This window comes from Micropterus salmoides, unplaced genomic scaffold, assembly GCF_014851395.1.
Source record: "Micropterus salmoides isolate LMB-PRFRI ecotype aquatic unplaced genomic scaffold, ASM1485139v1 Ms_hic_scaffold_4297, whole genome shotgun sequence".
NCBI lineage: Eukaryota > Metazoa > Chordata > Actinopteri > Centrarchiformes > Centrarchidae > Micropterus > Micropterus salmoides.
In genome coordinates, this window is record NW_024043703.1 from 46,238 (window position 1) to 60,752 (window position 14,515).

At 39.0% G+C, this 14,515-nt stretch overlaps 1 protein-coding gene across 1 annotated transcript in view; it reads left to right on the forward strand.

The window, feature by feature from the left end:
• Nucleotides 1-14,511, forward strand: part of LOC119887744 (cadherin-13-like) — a gene marked incomplete at its 3' end in the record, with an annotated part of 46,913 nt that extends 32,402 nt beyond the window's left edge. The window contains exon 6 of the mRNA XM_038698375.1: nucleotides 14,485-14,511. Within this exon, the coding sequence (XP_038554303.1) occupies nucleotides 14,485-14,511 (27 nt within the window). The remainder of the gene's footprint in view (nucleotides 1-14,484) is intronic.
• Between the last annotated feature and the right edge of the window lie 4 nt (nucleotides 14,512-14,515).

Sequence of the window (14,515 nt, forward strand, 5' to 3'; positions counted from 1 at the left end):
TAAAAATGGATGGAAAGTGATGGAAACCTACACGCTTCTCACCTTGACCTTCTTCTTCAGGTCAGTTTCTGTTCTGATCTGAACAAGTCTGGACAAATTACTGAGTAGGCACAAATCAGAGGCGGCATTTTAATGATGTCACCACATCAGACTTTTACAGTGTTTTTAAACTACAAAATACAAAACACTTAAGTATATTGATATAAAGCCATTTTCATGAACTCTATCAAATGCAAATTACAAAATCCTATTTTGTATTTCAAATACGTATTTAATTACATACTGCCCATTCCTGCAGATGGATACACAAGCATGCAAGGATATCATGTTTTAAATTTCCAATCCAGGATGCTTTTGGAGTAAAATTTCAAGGCACCATGCTGGTGAATATCAAGTCTATTATCCATCAAGAGACAAAAGAAGATGTTCAGATGTGCAGTGGATGTTGTTCTGGATAGAGATTACATCTGTATGCGTATTTGTATCTGTATGCTCCTCACTTTCAGGGTTATATGTCATGATTGTGCTGCTGACTACTAGTCCTATATGTTTAAGGTTTGGACTCCACCAGTAAGGTGTCAATGTCTTGCTGTACAGACAACCAAAGTTATATTGAACAGGCCCTCCACTTCCTTACTTTCCCTTCTTTCCTTCTCCTCGCTATTTTTATGTGATGATTGATATTGGCAAAGAAATCTCCACCCTCCCTACAAGGTCATTGTACATCAAAATAATATTGCCACTGGCTTTGAAGAAATTAAATCAATAAATTTGACCGGCTTGGTATCTAAATACAGTGGTTTGAGTTTTGGAGGCTTGGCTTGAAATATATAGTCGCAGAAACTGTTGCAAGTAAAAGTACAAACTAAGCAAAACTTGGGAAACACATTTAAGAAAAACACAGTCTAACTTCAGCATAACAACAGCGAGGGGTCAGCTCAAGACAGATGGAAAGTGAGAATTCTAAATAGGCTATTACAGGAACCACAAGCAAGGCAAACAAACAAAACCCCTGACAAAGTAAACATTTGCTGCGGAAGAACAAACAGACGCAGTGATCAGCTGGGCCACATGTTCACAAGGATTTAATGTCAAACATTATTTTCTTATTAAGCTCAATTAGGGTGAAAATGAATGTTAATGAGATGGAAAATGGAGAGGAAGGGAGAGGGGTGTGGGGCAGAGTACGAGCATTATCACTGCGGTTATGACAAGCTTGGGTCGGGTCGAGAGTGGCGGGGAAGAACTCTAATTGGCTTACAACAGAGGAAAGATAGAACGTGAAGTGATAAATAACAGTCTTGTTTACACAGGTAGAGGGATGACCCTCGGTAATGCAGGTCATTGCAACAATAAGTGTGGTGAGTCCTTTGTGCGTGCTTACCTTGAAGATGCTGAAATTTGAGGTAGAGAGAAAGCATACTGCTACAAATAGTGCTGTGGACATCATATCGCGTTAAAATGTTTCTTTGTGATTTCCACATCCAGAATACTCAGTCTGCAGTTGCAGCCTAATTATTGTAATCACTATTTTTGATACTTTGATACTATTTTTATTCTTTAAAATAATTAGATAATTTTTAATTTTACTTAAAAACAAACTTAAATATTCTTTAAAAGTCGTCCTAATTCCCAGTGTTTTGTGTTGTATTTTTGGTCATCCTTATTTTGGCTATGTGCTTTATATCCTGGGGTTGCAGCTTGTGCCTTGCAAAAGAAAGTAGCATCCGCTCTTGTGATGTCCTTTGACAGCAGATCTAAAAGGCACCATACTCTGCTCCCTATATTCTGTCCGTCAAGCCACAGTACACATTGACAAAGGAAGGGCTCACTGAAAAACCATATGGACCTATCTCAACTCTACAAAGGCCAAGCTGTGAAGTGACAGCTGTTTTGAATTTTAGATTTTCAAATATCTCAGCTTTCAAAAACTGTGCAAAGCTGCCTCCTCAAAAAGAGTTTTGTTATGTTGTCAAACTGTTTAAATAAAGAAAAAGATTTTTACCTATATTTACCTGTTTTTTTGACAGAGTAGACATCAAACGGCGGCATCCTCTGACAGATCACTTCTGTGGAAATGACTGGCGAGGCTTTTGACTCTCTTACAGTGACATCAACTTTAAGGATATTTTTAGCTTTGATTTTGTAGAGAGCAACCCAAGGCTAAAATGATTAAAATATTGATAGTTAGTCATGCAGAATTTGGCATATCAATCAAAGCTGAAATGACCGCCACCACGACCCCATGTAGTTTTCCAGTACTGATACACACAATTTGGAGGCCAATTTCATTGTATTAGTATTGCAAACTGTGGAAAGGTTTGACACTGTGTGGACGCAAACAGAAATCTTCCCCATAATTCAACAACACAATGGTGAAAGGAAATAACTTTTAGAGCAGGTAAAGATAGACAGCTGCTATTGGCTGTGGCGTGCAGAAACATTGCACTTAGATAATACAATCTATATATGTTAGTAATATTTGCATAAATACTGCACAGCAGACACACCTTGACATGGCCCTTGCACATCATGGAGCATAAAAGCATGTGTGTTTGTCCTTTATGTGCATTGGAAAGCTGATTGCATTCGCTTGAAGCACAAGAATTTATAGTGTGAATGAGGATGAAGAGATCTCCTCAGTCCCTAATACCTCTGAAATGTATTTTCCCTCTACTAGTATGCACCACTGTTGCTCCATACATTTCATCTAAAAATAACAGATAATATATACTAATCCCCTCTTTACACACAGTACACATACATCACAGAGGTGCTGGTTAAAGCATTTCAGGGCAGGTTTCGCAGATATGTATTAGAATTCCTAACAGTGTAAGCATTAAATTGCTTCAAGCTTTTTATTTTTGCAGACATACAGAACACATAATTCCCACAATTTGCTAATTTGGTGACTTTGCAGGATTTCATCCTCATACCTTGCAGCACAAGGCACTGATCTCATGGACACGGTTTTGTTGTTTAATCAAATTTTACAGTCACTGCTCCCATTTCTATCTGTCCTTTTGGCTTATACCTGCTCCACTGTGGCTGTTTTCTTCTGCTTAGGTGTCAGAGAGAGAGAGGATGTGTGATTAATCCGTCATGTTGCTGAGGTGGAAGAACAGTGACTGTAGGGGAAAACCCAATCATTTGACCCTGAGTGTGGATGTCTGTGCATATCTCTATCTAGATGTCTCTATGTATATATTTCTGGAAACAGAATAAGAATGAAGGCAATTGGCAAGTGAAATGTTCTGACCTTAAACCTGAATCATTAAATATTGTTCAAATATGTTTAAAGGAACAATCAGCAATTTGTAGTAAGTGGAAACCAGCAGATACAAGCCTATCTCCTTCTGCATAATCTCATATCCTGCTAGCCACTCTATCTAATTTTATATCTTTTAAATCTGATTGGCATCTTTTAAATGTATAAATACTGGATGGTCCACACATTAAACACGTCAGCTTAATAGCTTTATCAATTTGCACATTGCTTAAGAATTTCTGTTTGCTGGTGCAAATGCTCCGTATTTCTATAGCGTCTTTCTAGTCTTTTCAACAACTCAAAGCGCTTTTACACTACATCTGCATTCACCAGTCATACACATTCATACACTTAGCCTAAGTGCTCAAAAGGGAAAACATAGTACCAGAAAGGTATTTATCTGAAGGCACTGTTCACATGACTCCTCCACTAACAGTACTGTAGCTCTAAAGGATTTACTGCTGGGAGTGTGGTCCATACTGTTTAACTAAATTAACATTTTTTTTTTCTTTTTGCTAACAAAACAGCCACATGAAATTAATAATTTGGGGGCAGTGTGCCTCCAGGCAGTTCTAAAAAAGAGAAAAGTCTGTATTAAGAGGAGACACGAAGAAAGAACAATCGACCATAGGGACGTGAGAGAAGGCAGATGAAATAGGAGACCAGTGGGAGATGATAAGAATAAAAGAACAGTAAAAATAAAATAAATTAAAAAGCTAATTTTTGATTCATAAAAATAAATATTTGGTGTATCTTTCATATTATGTACCAAAATGTGCACATATACACACCAACACAGTTCAACACGTACTCACAGTGTAGACGTACACCACTGTTTCATATTGCAATCTAATGTCTCCCTCATTTACAGTTGGTGTAACTTTATGAGCCCAAGGCCTGAGACAGGTGAAGCCTGTTGTTCAAATCCCACTCCTGTTTTCTGCTTGGCTGGACTGTAATTTCCTGGGCTTTGGAGAGCAGGATACGCTGCCCTGCACACAGGAAAACAGCCCTGATGTACACTTAGTCTCTGTATGTGGGCAAGAGATAAAGGACACACACACACACCATCAACACCACCACCAACACCACCTACTCTCTGAGCAAACAATCCTCATGCCACCATAATTGCTCTTACCTTTTAAGAAATATAACCACAATAATTTCAAGCCACAGGGTCACACAGGGTCAACATTACGCTTCACTGATAATACTTTGGGTAGTTCATTTGTTATTTCACATGCTTAATTGTCTTTTTAACTATATTTGCGACACAGTAAACAGTAAAGGATGTGTCAAGGAAACTCAGGACATTCACTGAGGAGACCAAGGTTTGAATCCTGCGTGAATGAAAGTCAAAGTTTAAGTTAATAATGTTTTGTAGATGACTTACTTTGCTTACATCACAAAATTACGTCACATGACGTACGTAATGTAATTATTTTAACCCAAACCAAGATCATTTTCTAGTGGTTTTGTTGCCTAAACCTAACCAAACTGCCATAATTTTACAACATTTACCATGTGTTAAATATAATGTGACATAGGTCAAGTAATTTACTTAAAGTACTTTAGGTAATGTACACCTGTCGCTGGACTGGTACCTGCCAATATTTTGGAAAACGGTCTTATTTTTGGGGCACTTGACAGTTGACCTATTTTATTGTTTAGGTATGAGGACGTGTTGTCAAATGTAAGCAAACTTCAAATAAACTGAGTGACAATATGAAACTTTCTTTGAAGTTCTTTCTACAGGGCAGTTCAGAGAGATTTTCCTCAAAGTTTTCTCATTTTTTCCAGTTTATAAGCTTTCCTTCAGGTCAGAATCATTAAACTCTGAGAGTTGTGTCACTATCCTGCTGTCCTTCCAGAAACCCCCTTAAACCCCTGCAGACACACTGCTGTGCCCCTACTCCCAGATAACCTGATTAAACAGTGAGAGCCCTGTTGCTCAGCCTCAGGCATTACCGCTGCTAATTCAGCCTGTCCGCCGCCTGCTGAGGCACATGGCACAACCCCTAGTGCACTTTGCCTTAGTACTAGGGCAGCTCCACTTTCAGCTGTAGAGACTGGGGACAGAAAAACTCTCAGTATAATCTACTGAAATGGCTAATGTTGACCAAAAGATGGGACATTTACTGATATGGGTCACTTCACTATTAAAATCTATCCTGACAGGAGTTAACATAAAAAAATAAAAGTAAAAGTAAATACAATAATAACAGACAAAGTCATTGCTGAGCAAGATAGGCCGTCTAAAAATGAAAAGTTTCATCTTAATCTCTTCTCACACTATGAAAATAAACAACTTTTTACAGTCTTGGATCACACAGCATTCTTCAGAGAGACATTTATTGGTATAATAGGATCTTCTGACACATGGCAGAGCAAACCATTTTCAGTGAGGAAAATGATAGAAATCTCAATCAAGTTTATGTTAAGTAACCTGAATACTTAAATACTGGGTATCTGAATACCAAGTTCAATCCGATACTTATATTTCCCTCATTGACACAGCTGCCCAGCGCACACTTAAGCTACAGTACTACCTGAAAATGACATGAAACAGAACTTAATTCATCCCAAAATGTGTTTTTGTTCTGAAAATACTCAGTATGCATAGTAAAAACACCGTAAGTTATCCAAATACTAAAGATCATAAGTTCATAAGCTTATATTATTGCTCAATGATATGATGAATTATAATAAGATTCTGTCATAATTGCATGGATTGAAACTAGTCATCCATCCATCGTCAACCGTGTACAGGGTCACGGGGGGCTGGAGCCAGTCCCAGCTGACATCGGGCGAAAGGTGGGGGACAGGTCGCCAGTCCATCGCAGGGCCACACATGGACAAACAACCACTCACACTCACACCTAAGGACATCTAATCATGTTATGTGCTCTGCAGCCTAGATGATGTAGAGTTGGGATGTGTTTTGCTTAATTTCTTCACAGAGCGACCTCCCTGTATATGCTGGTCATGTCATCTTTTCCAACATATTTTTACAAACAGATATAACAGTATTTCTATTAAAAGAGTCCAAGAATACCTGTACAAAAATACAACATTACAAAAGTGGTCAGTAGCAGACAGGTAAGTCTAGTTTTCCACCGGCCCTCCAAACAGTACCTTCAGTGTCAGACAAAAGGAGATTGAATTATACCTTAGGAGAGGAGGGGGGATATTTGGAACCATGATACACCAGGGAGAGCCTTTGTGACTCTTTCAACGCCTTTCAGAAGCAGGATTATTTTTTATCTTGCCAGACGGCAGATATTTTCTATCATTTTCTATCTTCTCTATACTTTAAACTCCCCCACTCTTTTCACCTTCCATCTTTTGTTCAATCTCTCTCCCTCCAAAGACAATCTATTTATATCTTCTTTGACATTCCAAGGGCTTCTTTTTCTTTTAATATAATGAGGAACATTACAGATCAGTGACTCTGGGATAAGAGACAGAAAATTAAATCCATACATTAGACAACCCGATATTCCAAGAGCGGTTTTGTTTGCTGAAGAGCACATTCACATTTTTTAAATAATGTATTATTTCTAAGATGTTCGTGCTGATAACGGCTAATAATAAAATGATTAACACTGGCTTTATAGCTGCAAATTAGACTACCAGTGCTTTCCATTTGAAGATATTGCTAAAACATGGATTATATAAAGAGCTACGCTTAGTTTTTATTTTCAATTAAAAATTAAGTAAAGTTTTGAGTGTAGAATGGGCCTATGATGTCTTAGCAACCAGCAAGCATACATAGGATCTTATTGTGATCATATTAAACTAATCTTCAACAAAACAATCTGGGACAAATATATTTACCATGTTGTTCATCATTTTATCATGTACTTCAGACTACAGCCATGGTATAGCCTGTGACTATAAATGATGAAAACTCAGTGGATGTCCCAAGTCATTAGGATTTATCCCTGTGGGCACCATGGATATATGTTGCAAATTGAATGGTAATCCATCCTATAGTTGTTGAGATATTTCTCTAAAAAACAAAAATGTCAACGTCATGAAAGTGCCTGAGGAAGAGGAAGGAGATCAGTTAAGTCAGACGGCTTTGTCCACTGGTCACTACGAATGTCAATATTTCATGACAATCCATCTAATCGTTGGTAACACATTTCAGCTGACCGACAGACCACGATAGCCCAAAGCATGGCTAAAAATGCTTTGGCAAAACCCTAATCTTCTAATTCAGGAGTATGGGGAGTTTTTGGCTTAACAGTTTTGGCTTTGATGCTATAAAGTAGCGGTTTCACTTTACAGAAAAATATGCTCTTCAGCAGAAAACTCTCACCCAGTCCCTTTCCATGTCTCTCAGAGAGCTGTGGTGAGAGCATGAAACACATGTAGCAGCTGTGCTTCCTTCTTGACAGTCTGCTTCCATGGCTTAATTTATTGGCATAGAATTATTCAAGTTTTTGAAGGTAGATGCAGCAGATGTTTACAGGACCAGTAGATTAACATCCTCATGTCCAGTAGGTGTTTCTTAGAGAAGCTGAAGCCTTGAGGTCTATGCTTTGGATAGAGGAAAAAATTAAATTCTTTTGGGAAAGTGAGGGAAAAACATCCCTCTGTTGTTATCACACCTTGCTGTACTGTAGGATATGCTGCATGAAAATTGAATACTGAAAGGCTTTTCTTCAGAAGTATACAGTCTGCAACATAATACAATAACAGTGTGCACAGTGTTTATCTTTGTGACTTAAACGCAATGAAAATATATTGTACTAAGAAACCTCCTTGAAACACAGCATATTCTGTTTTCCATGATCCCTGTTTGAATTCTAGTGGTGAGTGGCACTGCTAACTTCCCATTTTCACCACCACCATTAGGGTGTCAAGATATATGTCTTTAATGCCTCTGCCCCACCCTCAGGTTCCTCTCTTTCTAGACATTCTAAACTGATCTGACCAATCAAGCTCACTTAGCTGGAGCCGCACAGTAAAGCAGTTCAGCAAGTTTCACGGTGATCATATTATGCCCCCCTTACTGTGTCCAAGGGAGAGCATTAAGGAGAGTTTGAGGGAGGGAAAGCTCTCCCTCCTGGGGACTGTCTGAACTGTGTTAGGCCAGGACTAGGGTGGAGAGCAGCCTGCTGATAAAGGCTGAGCCACAGGAGTGATTGGGAGGTGCTGGATACTATTCACCTTGGAGCTACTGCACAGCAGCTTCCCTGGGATCTTAAGAAAACGGCAGGCAGGCAGAGCCTCTTTGAATTCACCACCCCAGCAAAGGGAGGACTACTTGAATGGCTCAGGAGGAGCAGAATGCTGAGTGAATGTGAAATGAGGCGATGGCCATGGAAGGCAATGGAGACGCTTCCATATGCATGACTCGCCCCCTTTTCACTACTTCCCATTGTTCTCTGTGTTTAAGGCTGTGATAAAGCCACCCAGCTCAGCTACCTTTTCCTCTACTTCTGCCACAAAAAGCCAAGCGCCCAATTGGCTAGGGCTTTAGCTCACACCTCTGCCTAGGGTATCCCTCCCTTCTAATCAACCTAGCTTCTCATCTGCTCACAAAGGCCTTTCAAGACTCAAAGCTAGGGGGTATCCTTGGATACAGAGGAGAAGAGAGGACAGGGAAAGACAGGAACACAATTTTTGGTTCAACTATAAATCAAAATGATTTGAGAATAATACGGTTGCACATCCTTGTCTATAATTGAATGTGTCAGCATGTATGTGTGTCTCTGACAAATTGAAAAGTGTTTTTATGTAGCACTGATTTTTGTTGACCATGTGTTGTATAATGATAGGTCCAAATCATTTCCATGCGGAAGAGGATCGAGCCACAGTACTCTTATACCAAGGATGTGTCAGTATTTAAAAAAAAGAACATAATACATGAGATCTGGCACTGCAAAAGTAAATGGTACTTCAATTTCATTATTGAGGAAATCCTTTTGTCGCATGCTGTAGCATTCAATTGGGATAAATTAATTATGGTGTATTCATGATAAATGATTATATGAGCATGGCCTTTATTTAGAGAGAAAGTTGGCCTTAAAACAAACTGCAACCTTTCCACCATGTAGAAGTGTCAAGGGCTCAATGTGATAATGATTTCAGCTCTGAGAGAAAATAGACCTGCTCAAGCTTCTCTGACATAGACTCAAGGCAAAAAGGAAAGTGAGAGGAAAGAGATACTGCAGGTGAGTGAGAGAGAGAAGCGTTTACTCAGACCTGTAATGTTCACAGACAATGTGGCTTGATGTCTCAGATCTACACTCTGAAGGTGGGGCCAGGTCAGCCAATAAACACAGCGGTAATGGTCACAGAGTTTGTCATCTCCCCTGTGACTGACGGCCGCTGATCTGGCACGGGCAGGGCCCATCCTCTCCAATTCTCCCCGCCTTTAATAAGCAATTTTCCCTCCAAATGAAATCACTGCTCCTTCTTGCACACATAGATGCTAATTTTCAACTTGAGAAATATTTCACTATGATCCGTGATAGAGACAAAATAGCCTCCTCATTTTGCTAACAGGCAAGTGATGAGCCGTGTGAGGAATGCAATGCCTCGAGTCTGATTTAAACTTCTCCCACTAATCTACACACACACAGTGTCATCATGATTGGGTGCTTTTTAAGAATGTAATGGATAATTGTCTTTGCACATTGATGCATTCAATAACTTTGTATTAATTAGATTTAAAGCATAGTGTGCATCCAGACAAGGAATTTTTTTTTTTTTAACATGTTTTCTAATGCCATCTTCAATTGGGACTTCTCCCTTAACTAACTTTGACGGTTATAATTCTTGGAGTTGGCAGTTCCTCAGAAGTAGACTTGACTGGTGGTCTGTACAGTATGTGCAGTATAACTTATACATGCTATACGCTATAGGTTGACTGGGTCTCGCAAGATCTTATTCCTCTTCCCACATGATAGTAGACAGTGACTGAACTAAGTTCAGTACTGAAAAACATGCATTCTCTTTCATCCTTTTTATGTCTGTCACAAAATCGTACGCATATATTCTCAGCAGTCTTTGATTATGCAAAGGTTTCTAAGAGGAGAGGAAGGGTGCATAGGTGAGAATGTGACTTCATGCTTCATAAAGTCCTATTTGAGCCAGTTGTGGGGAAGCAGGGTTGGATGGAAAACATGCTCTAATAGAGGTTTGGGAAACACTGTTCTGTTAGTCTGCTGTTGTGTCGGTCGAGGGAGAGAACAAGGCAGCATGAGATATCAGCAGTAGTTGGACAAAATCACAGAGGAGTTATAGTGGTAAAATAAAAGGTGGGTGAACTATGAGTGTCTGCTGGCTAAACTCTCCAATGTTAGGAAACGATAAACTCACACAAAAGGTGAGTAATCCGTTGCATTTGAAAAAGGTGGGTAAACTTCATTTATGTGCGTTTATCCTCCACTACATCCCATAATAAAATCAACAGCGTTAATGCAAAATATTAATAGCCACGTTACAATTTAAAGAGCTGACTCTTTGATTTGGCTCCTTCGCGAACATCCCATCTCCACAGCCAAATCCTATCTGACTGGATATCGGATCAGCATTTCAGCAATCCTACTTTTTGCCAATTTAAAGTTTGGCTGGACTCAGTGGGCCAATCATGTTTATTCAATATATAGCCTGTCTTTTCCTATGTTTTGTTTTCAGTCCATGATAACAGTTAGGCTAAATGGTATGTTTCTCGCCTTTGTACACAGTCAGACTCCTGTGTGGTTTGATGCTGTGGCAAACAATCAGTGACATGTTCGACTGAACCAACTCAAAGGGTGGTCCAAAAATTTGATTTTTTAAATTACTTGTTTTTGTCTGTTGCTGTAAATAGTAAAATGATCATTCACATAGGCTGCTTTAATATAATCACTTGATTGCGGGGACTGTATGATGATAAAGTTACATTTAGAAGGAAAAAAGTGGCAAAACATAACTTTGCTTCCTCTGATTCAGCATATGCACATAATATGCACATCAATCAAACTATGAAACTAGTGCCAACAGAGTTGTGAAGTAGCTAAAGACTGCACATTTTAGAAAACGAATATTACAATCTGAAGCTTCAATCAATTCACTTTCTAATTATGCATCAATTTTAGATGCACTTGGTAACTATGGTGCATCGTTAAAAGAACTTTGTTCATGACCTAAAATATAGCAGTGTTAAATTATCCGGGAGTTGAGGAGCATTGAGGATATCATTAATTGAAATAGGAATTTCTCTAGCTCTATTTATCTTAACAAAAAGCTTTTTCCCCCAATTAAGTGTGCTGTTAAATTATTATTTCTGGAAATCTCCTAAAGCTGTCTCACCACCATGTGCAACTTAGTTTTTTTAGCTGCAGGTTGCTAATATCCATATATGTAGTATGGAATCAGGGTGAAGATATGTTATACTGTATAAAGAAAGTCATGCAAATCAAAGCTGTTCATGACTGGCTTTGTTTGAAAGATCACACCATTTCTTAGCTGTGAGACGATATGCGTTTGATAGTATTCCCTCCGTCTGCCAAACAGGTTATTGCTGTGTTGTTGTGTCCCCCATTCAAATGATCGGATGCAAGGCACCTCACAGCTAATGTTCTCATTACAGCTCAGACTTGCTGCGAAGAAAAGCTTGACTGTGTGCATGTATTACTAATGTGGGTGTCTGTGTGTGTGTGTGTGAGTGAGTGAAGTCATGCGTACACAGTATGCTCCTCGGCATAGGACAGTCATTCTTTTGCCTTGCAGTTCCTTGTATGCATGTTTCAGTCATATAAATATATCTCTTAGTATGTGTTTGAGCCTGTTTGTGTGGGTCACCATTAGTTGACAGGTCAGCTACAGGATGGAGAAGGGGAAATGGTCCTCCTATGGTATATATTTTAAGGCAGAGAGAGAGAAAGGAGGATGAGATGATATATGAAACTATTAGGTTCCTAACACCTAAACATTTAGTTCAGCTGCATGTGTGCCATTACTGCCATTACACTGTATGCTCCAGGCTCCATGGTGACAACAGATAGGAGGACAAAGGCGGAGGAAGACAGAGCAGTGAGATAGGGGAGAGGAGTGGGATGACCCATGTGATAGAGAGGTTGCATGATGTCATGCATTACTAATAGGAAGAGGAAAAGCTGGTAATGTGATGCTACAGATAAAGGAGGAACCTCCCTCGCTCACTCTCTCTTTCGCTGATGAATCTTTGCAGCTCTGCTCCAGTGCTAATAAAGGAAGTGAAGTGATCTTTAGCCACAGATTAAGATTGAAATGGAGGTAATGACATTACATGTGGTATCTTTATAGGATACAGATCACTGACTTCATAGGGTGCTTAGCCTCATCTGCAGATAGGATTTCTAGTAGCATACACACCTAGATTATATCAAAAGTGAACCCAATCTTGTGACAATCAGCACTGGCAATATACAGACTATTATGTTTCCAGTCACTAGCACTCTGAAGTGCAGTTTGTATGCATACTGCAGGTATTTCATTTTCCCAGCCAGTAGAATCTATTAATTGTGCCCAAATGTGTTAGATATAGTTCTTTAAAATCAGCACCACGTTCTTTCTGAGACATTCATTTGTATAATTCCTGTAAACAAACAGACCACCGCTGAGAAAACATTTCTTAATAAATAGATAAAGCCAAACAGTCATCTCAACTATGGTTTCATTTTTTGTGGTAATCGCGCTAAGACATCACAATTAATTAGGCAGTGGTACATTTATTAAGGCTACATGGAGCACCTTAAACGAAAAGCTTTCCTGTTTTATTGTGAGCTGAAGATCGTGTAAGGTCTACTTGTGTTTATGAATACAGGTAGCAAATATGTTCTTAAAGGAAAGCACTACTCTTATCCAACTCTTATGTAACTTCCAACAATGCAGCTAACAAGAGACAGTAGATATAGAGGGCATATTTTATCAATGTATACATACATAGTGACTTAAGTATCTACTTAAATGTTTAGCCTTGCTGGTGGATGGTAATGTCATGGTATGGCTTCTTATTTTGCTTGTGGGCTGTAGTTTTCTATAGGAACTACTCCGCCACATTGGTCCAGGCTGAAATATCTCAATAACTATTTGCTATACATAATGTTTGTACAGACATCCATGGTCCCCAAAAGATGAATCCTGGTGACTTTGGTGATTCCCTGACTTTTCCTTTAGCAACCCATGGCTCAGACATTCATGTTGCCGTCACGTATTGGAAACACATTTGATATCTAAAAGATTGCAGAAAAAAATGAATGAATGAACTTGTTACTTATAGATTTTGCTTCAAGTTTCACCTGATATTAAGTATTTTGGCACTATAACAATTATTTATTTGCAGATGTTAGCATACATATTACCCATGGTCAAAGGCTTGTACTGCAAAGTGTTAGACAGGTATCCTTACTACCACAGGACAAGGTTGTCCCACTCCGGATTAAAGCTGTTGTTTGCTGACTTGATATTGTGCATATTTTAACCGTACTCTGTTAAACTGGCATGGTCTCCTAGGTGAACTAGCAATACTGCAGAGCAGGGAAGAGCTGAATGCATAAATATGTGATGTCGGCGATGGAGGATCCCTCTGTGTAGGAATAAATGAGGTGAAGGAGGTAGAGAGGAGAGCAGGAAATGAGTAATCTTAGCAGTCTCGACTGAAAGGTTGTCTTTCCATCTGTAAGTGCATATTTAAGGACACGATTTAGTCAAGTTTTAGGGTAAGTAAGAAACAAGAAAAGAAACTGTATGCTGCTGCATGGACGTTTGAGGTTGAGTGACTGAATGGCCAGCTTTAAAACACCCAAATTGGTATTTAACAGCAAATGTTAAGGTACTATACTAATGCTCTGCTACTTGATAGTCATCCAGGATCAAATCATTTAATTATTATAATCCCGGGAAATTGCTTACCACTGGCAACAAAGACAAGACTAATTGCAACTGTGTTTATCTGTCCTTAAGACAAATGTTGATTCAGCTGTTAAACATCATTGCCATTTGTAGAGGGACATACAGTAAATTGCAGAGATGTTTGTTGGGAAGATAAAGTAAATTTTTTAACTGTGGCTGTCTTTTCATTGGAAGACTGGTGGGGTGTTTTGAAGCCATATGCAGAACAGCACAGGATTTGAACCAACCACATACAGTTTTATAAAGATTACTGTAAATAAGAGTTACCCTAGAACGCCATCTTCATTGTGGAAAATAACTCTGTTATCTTTTAATCCACACAGCTGGAAGTGTCAACCACAGACTTCGTTGGAA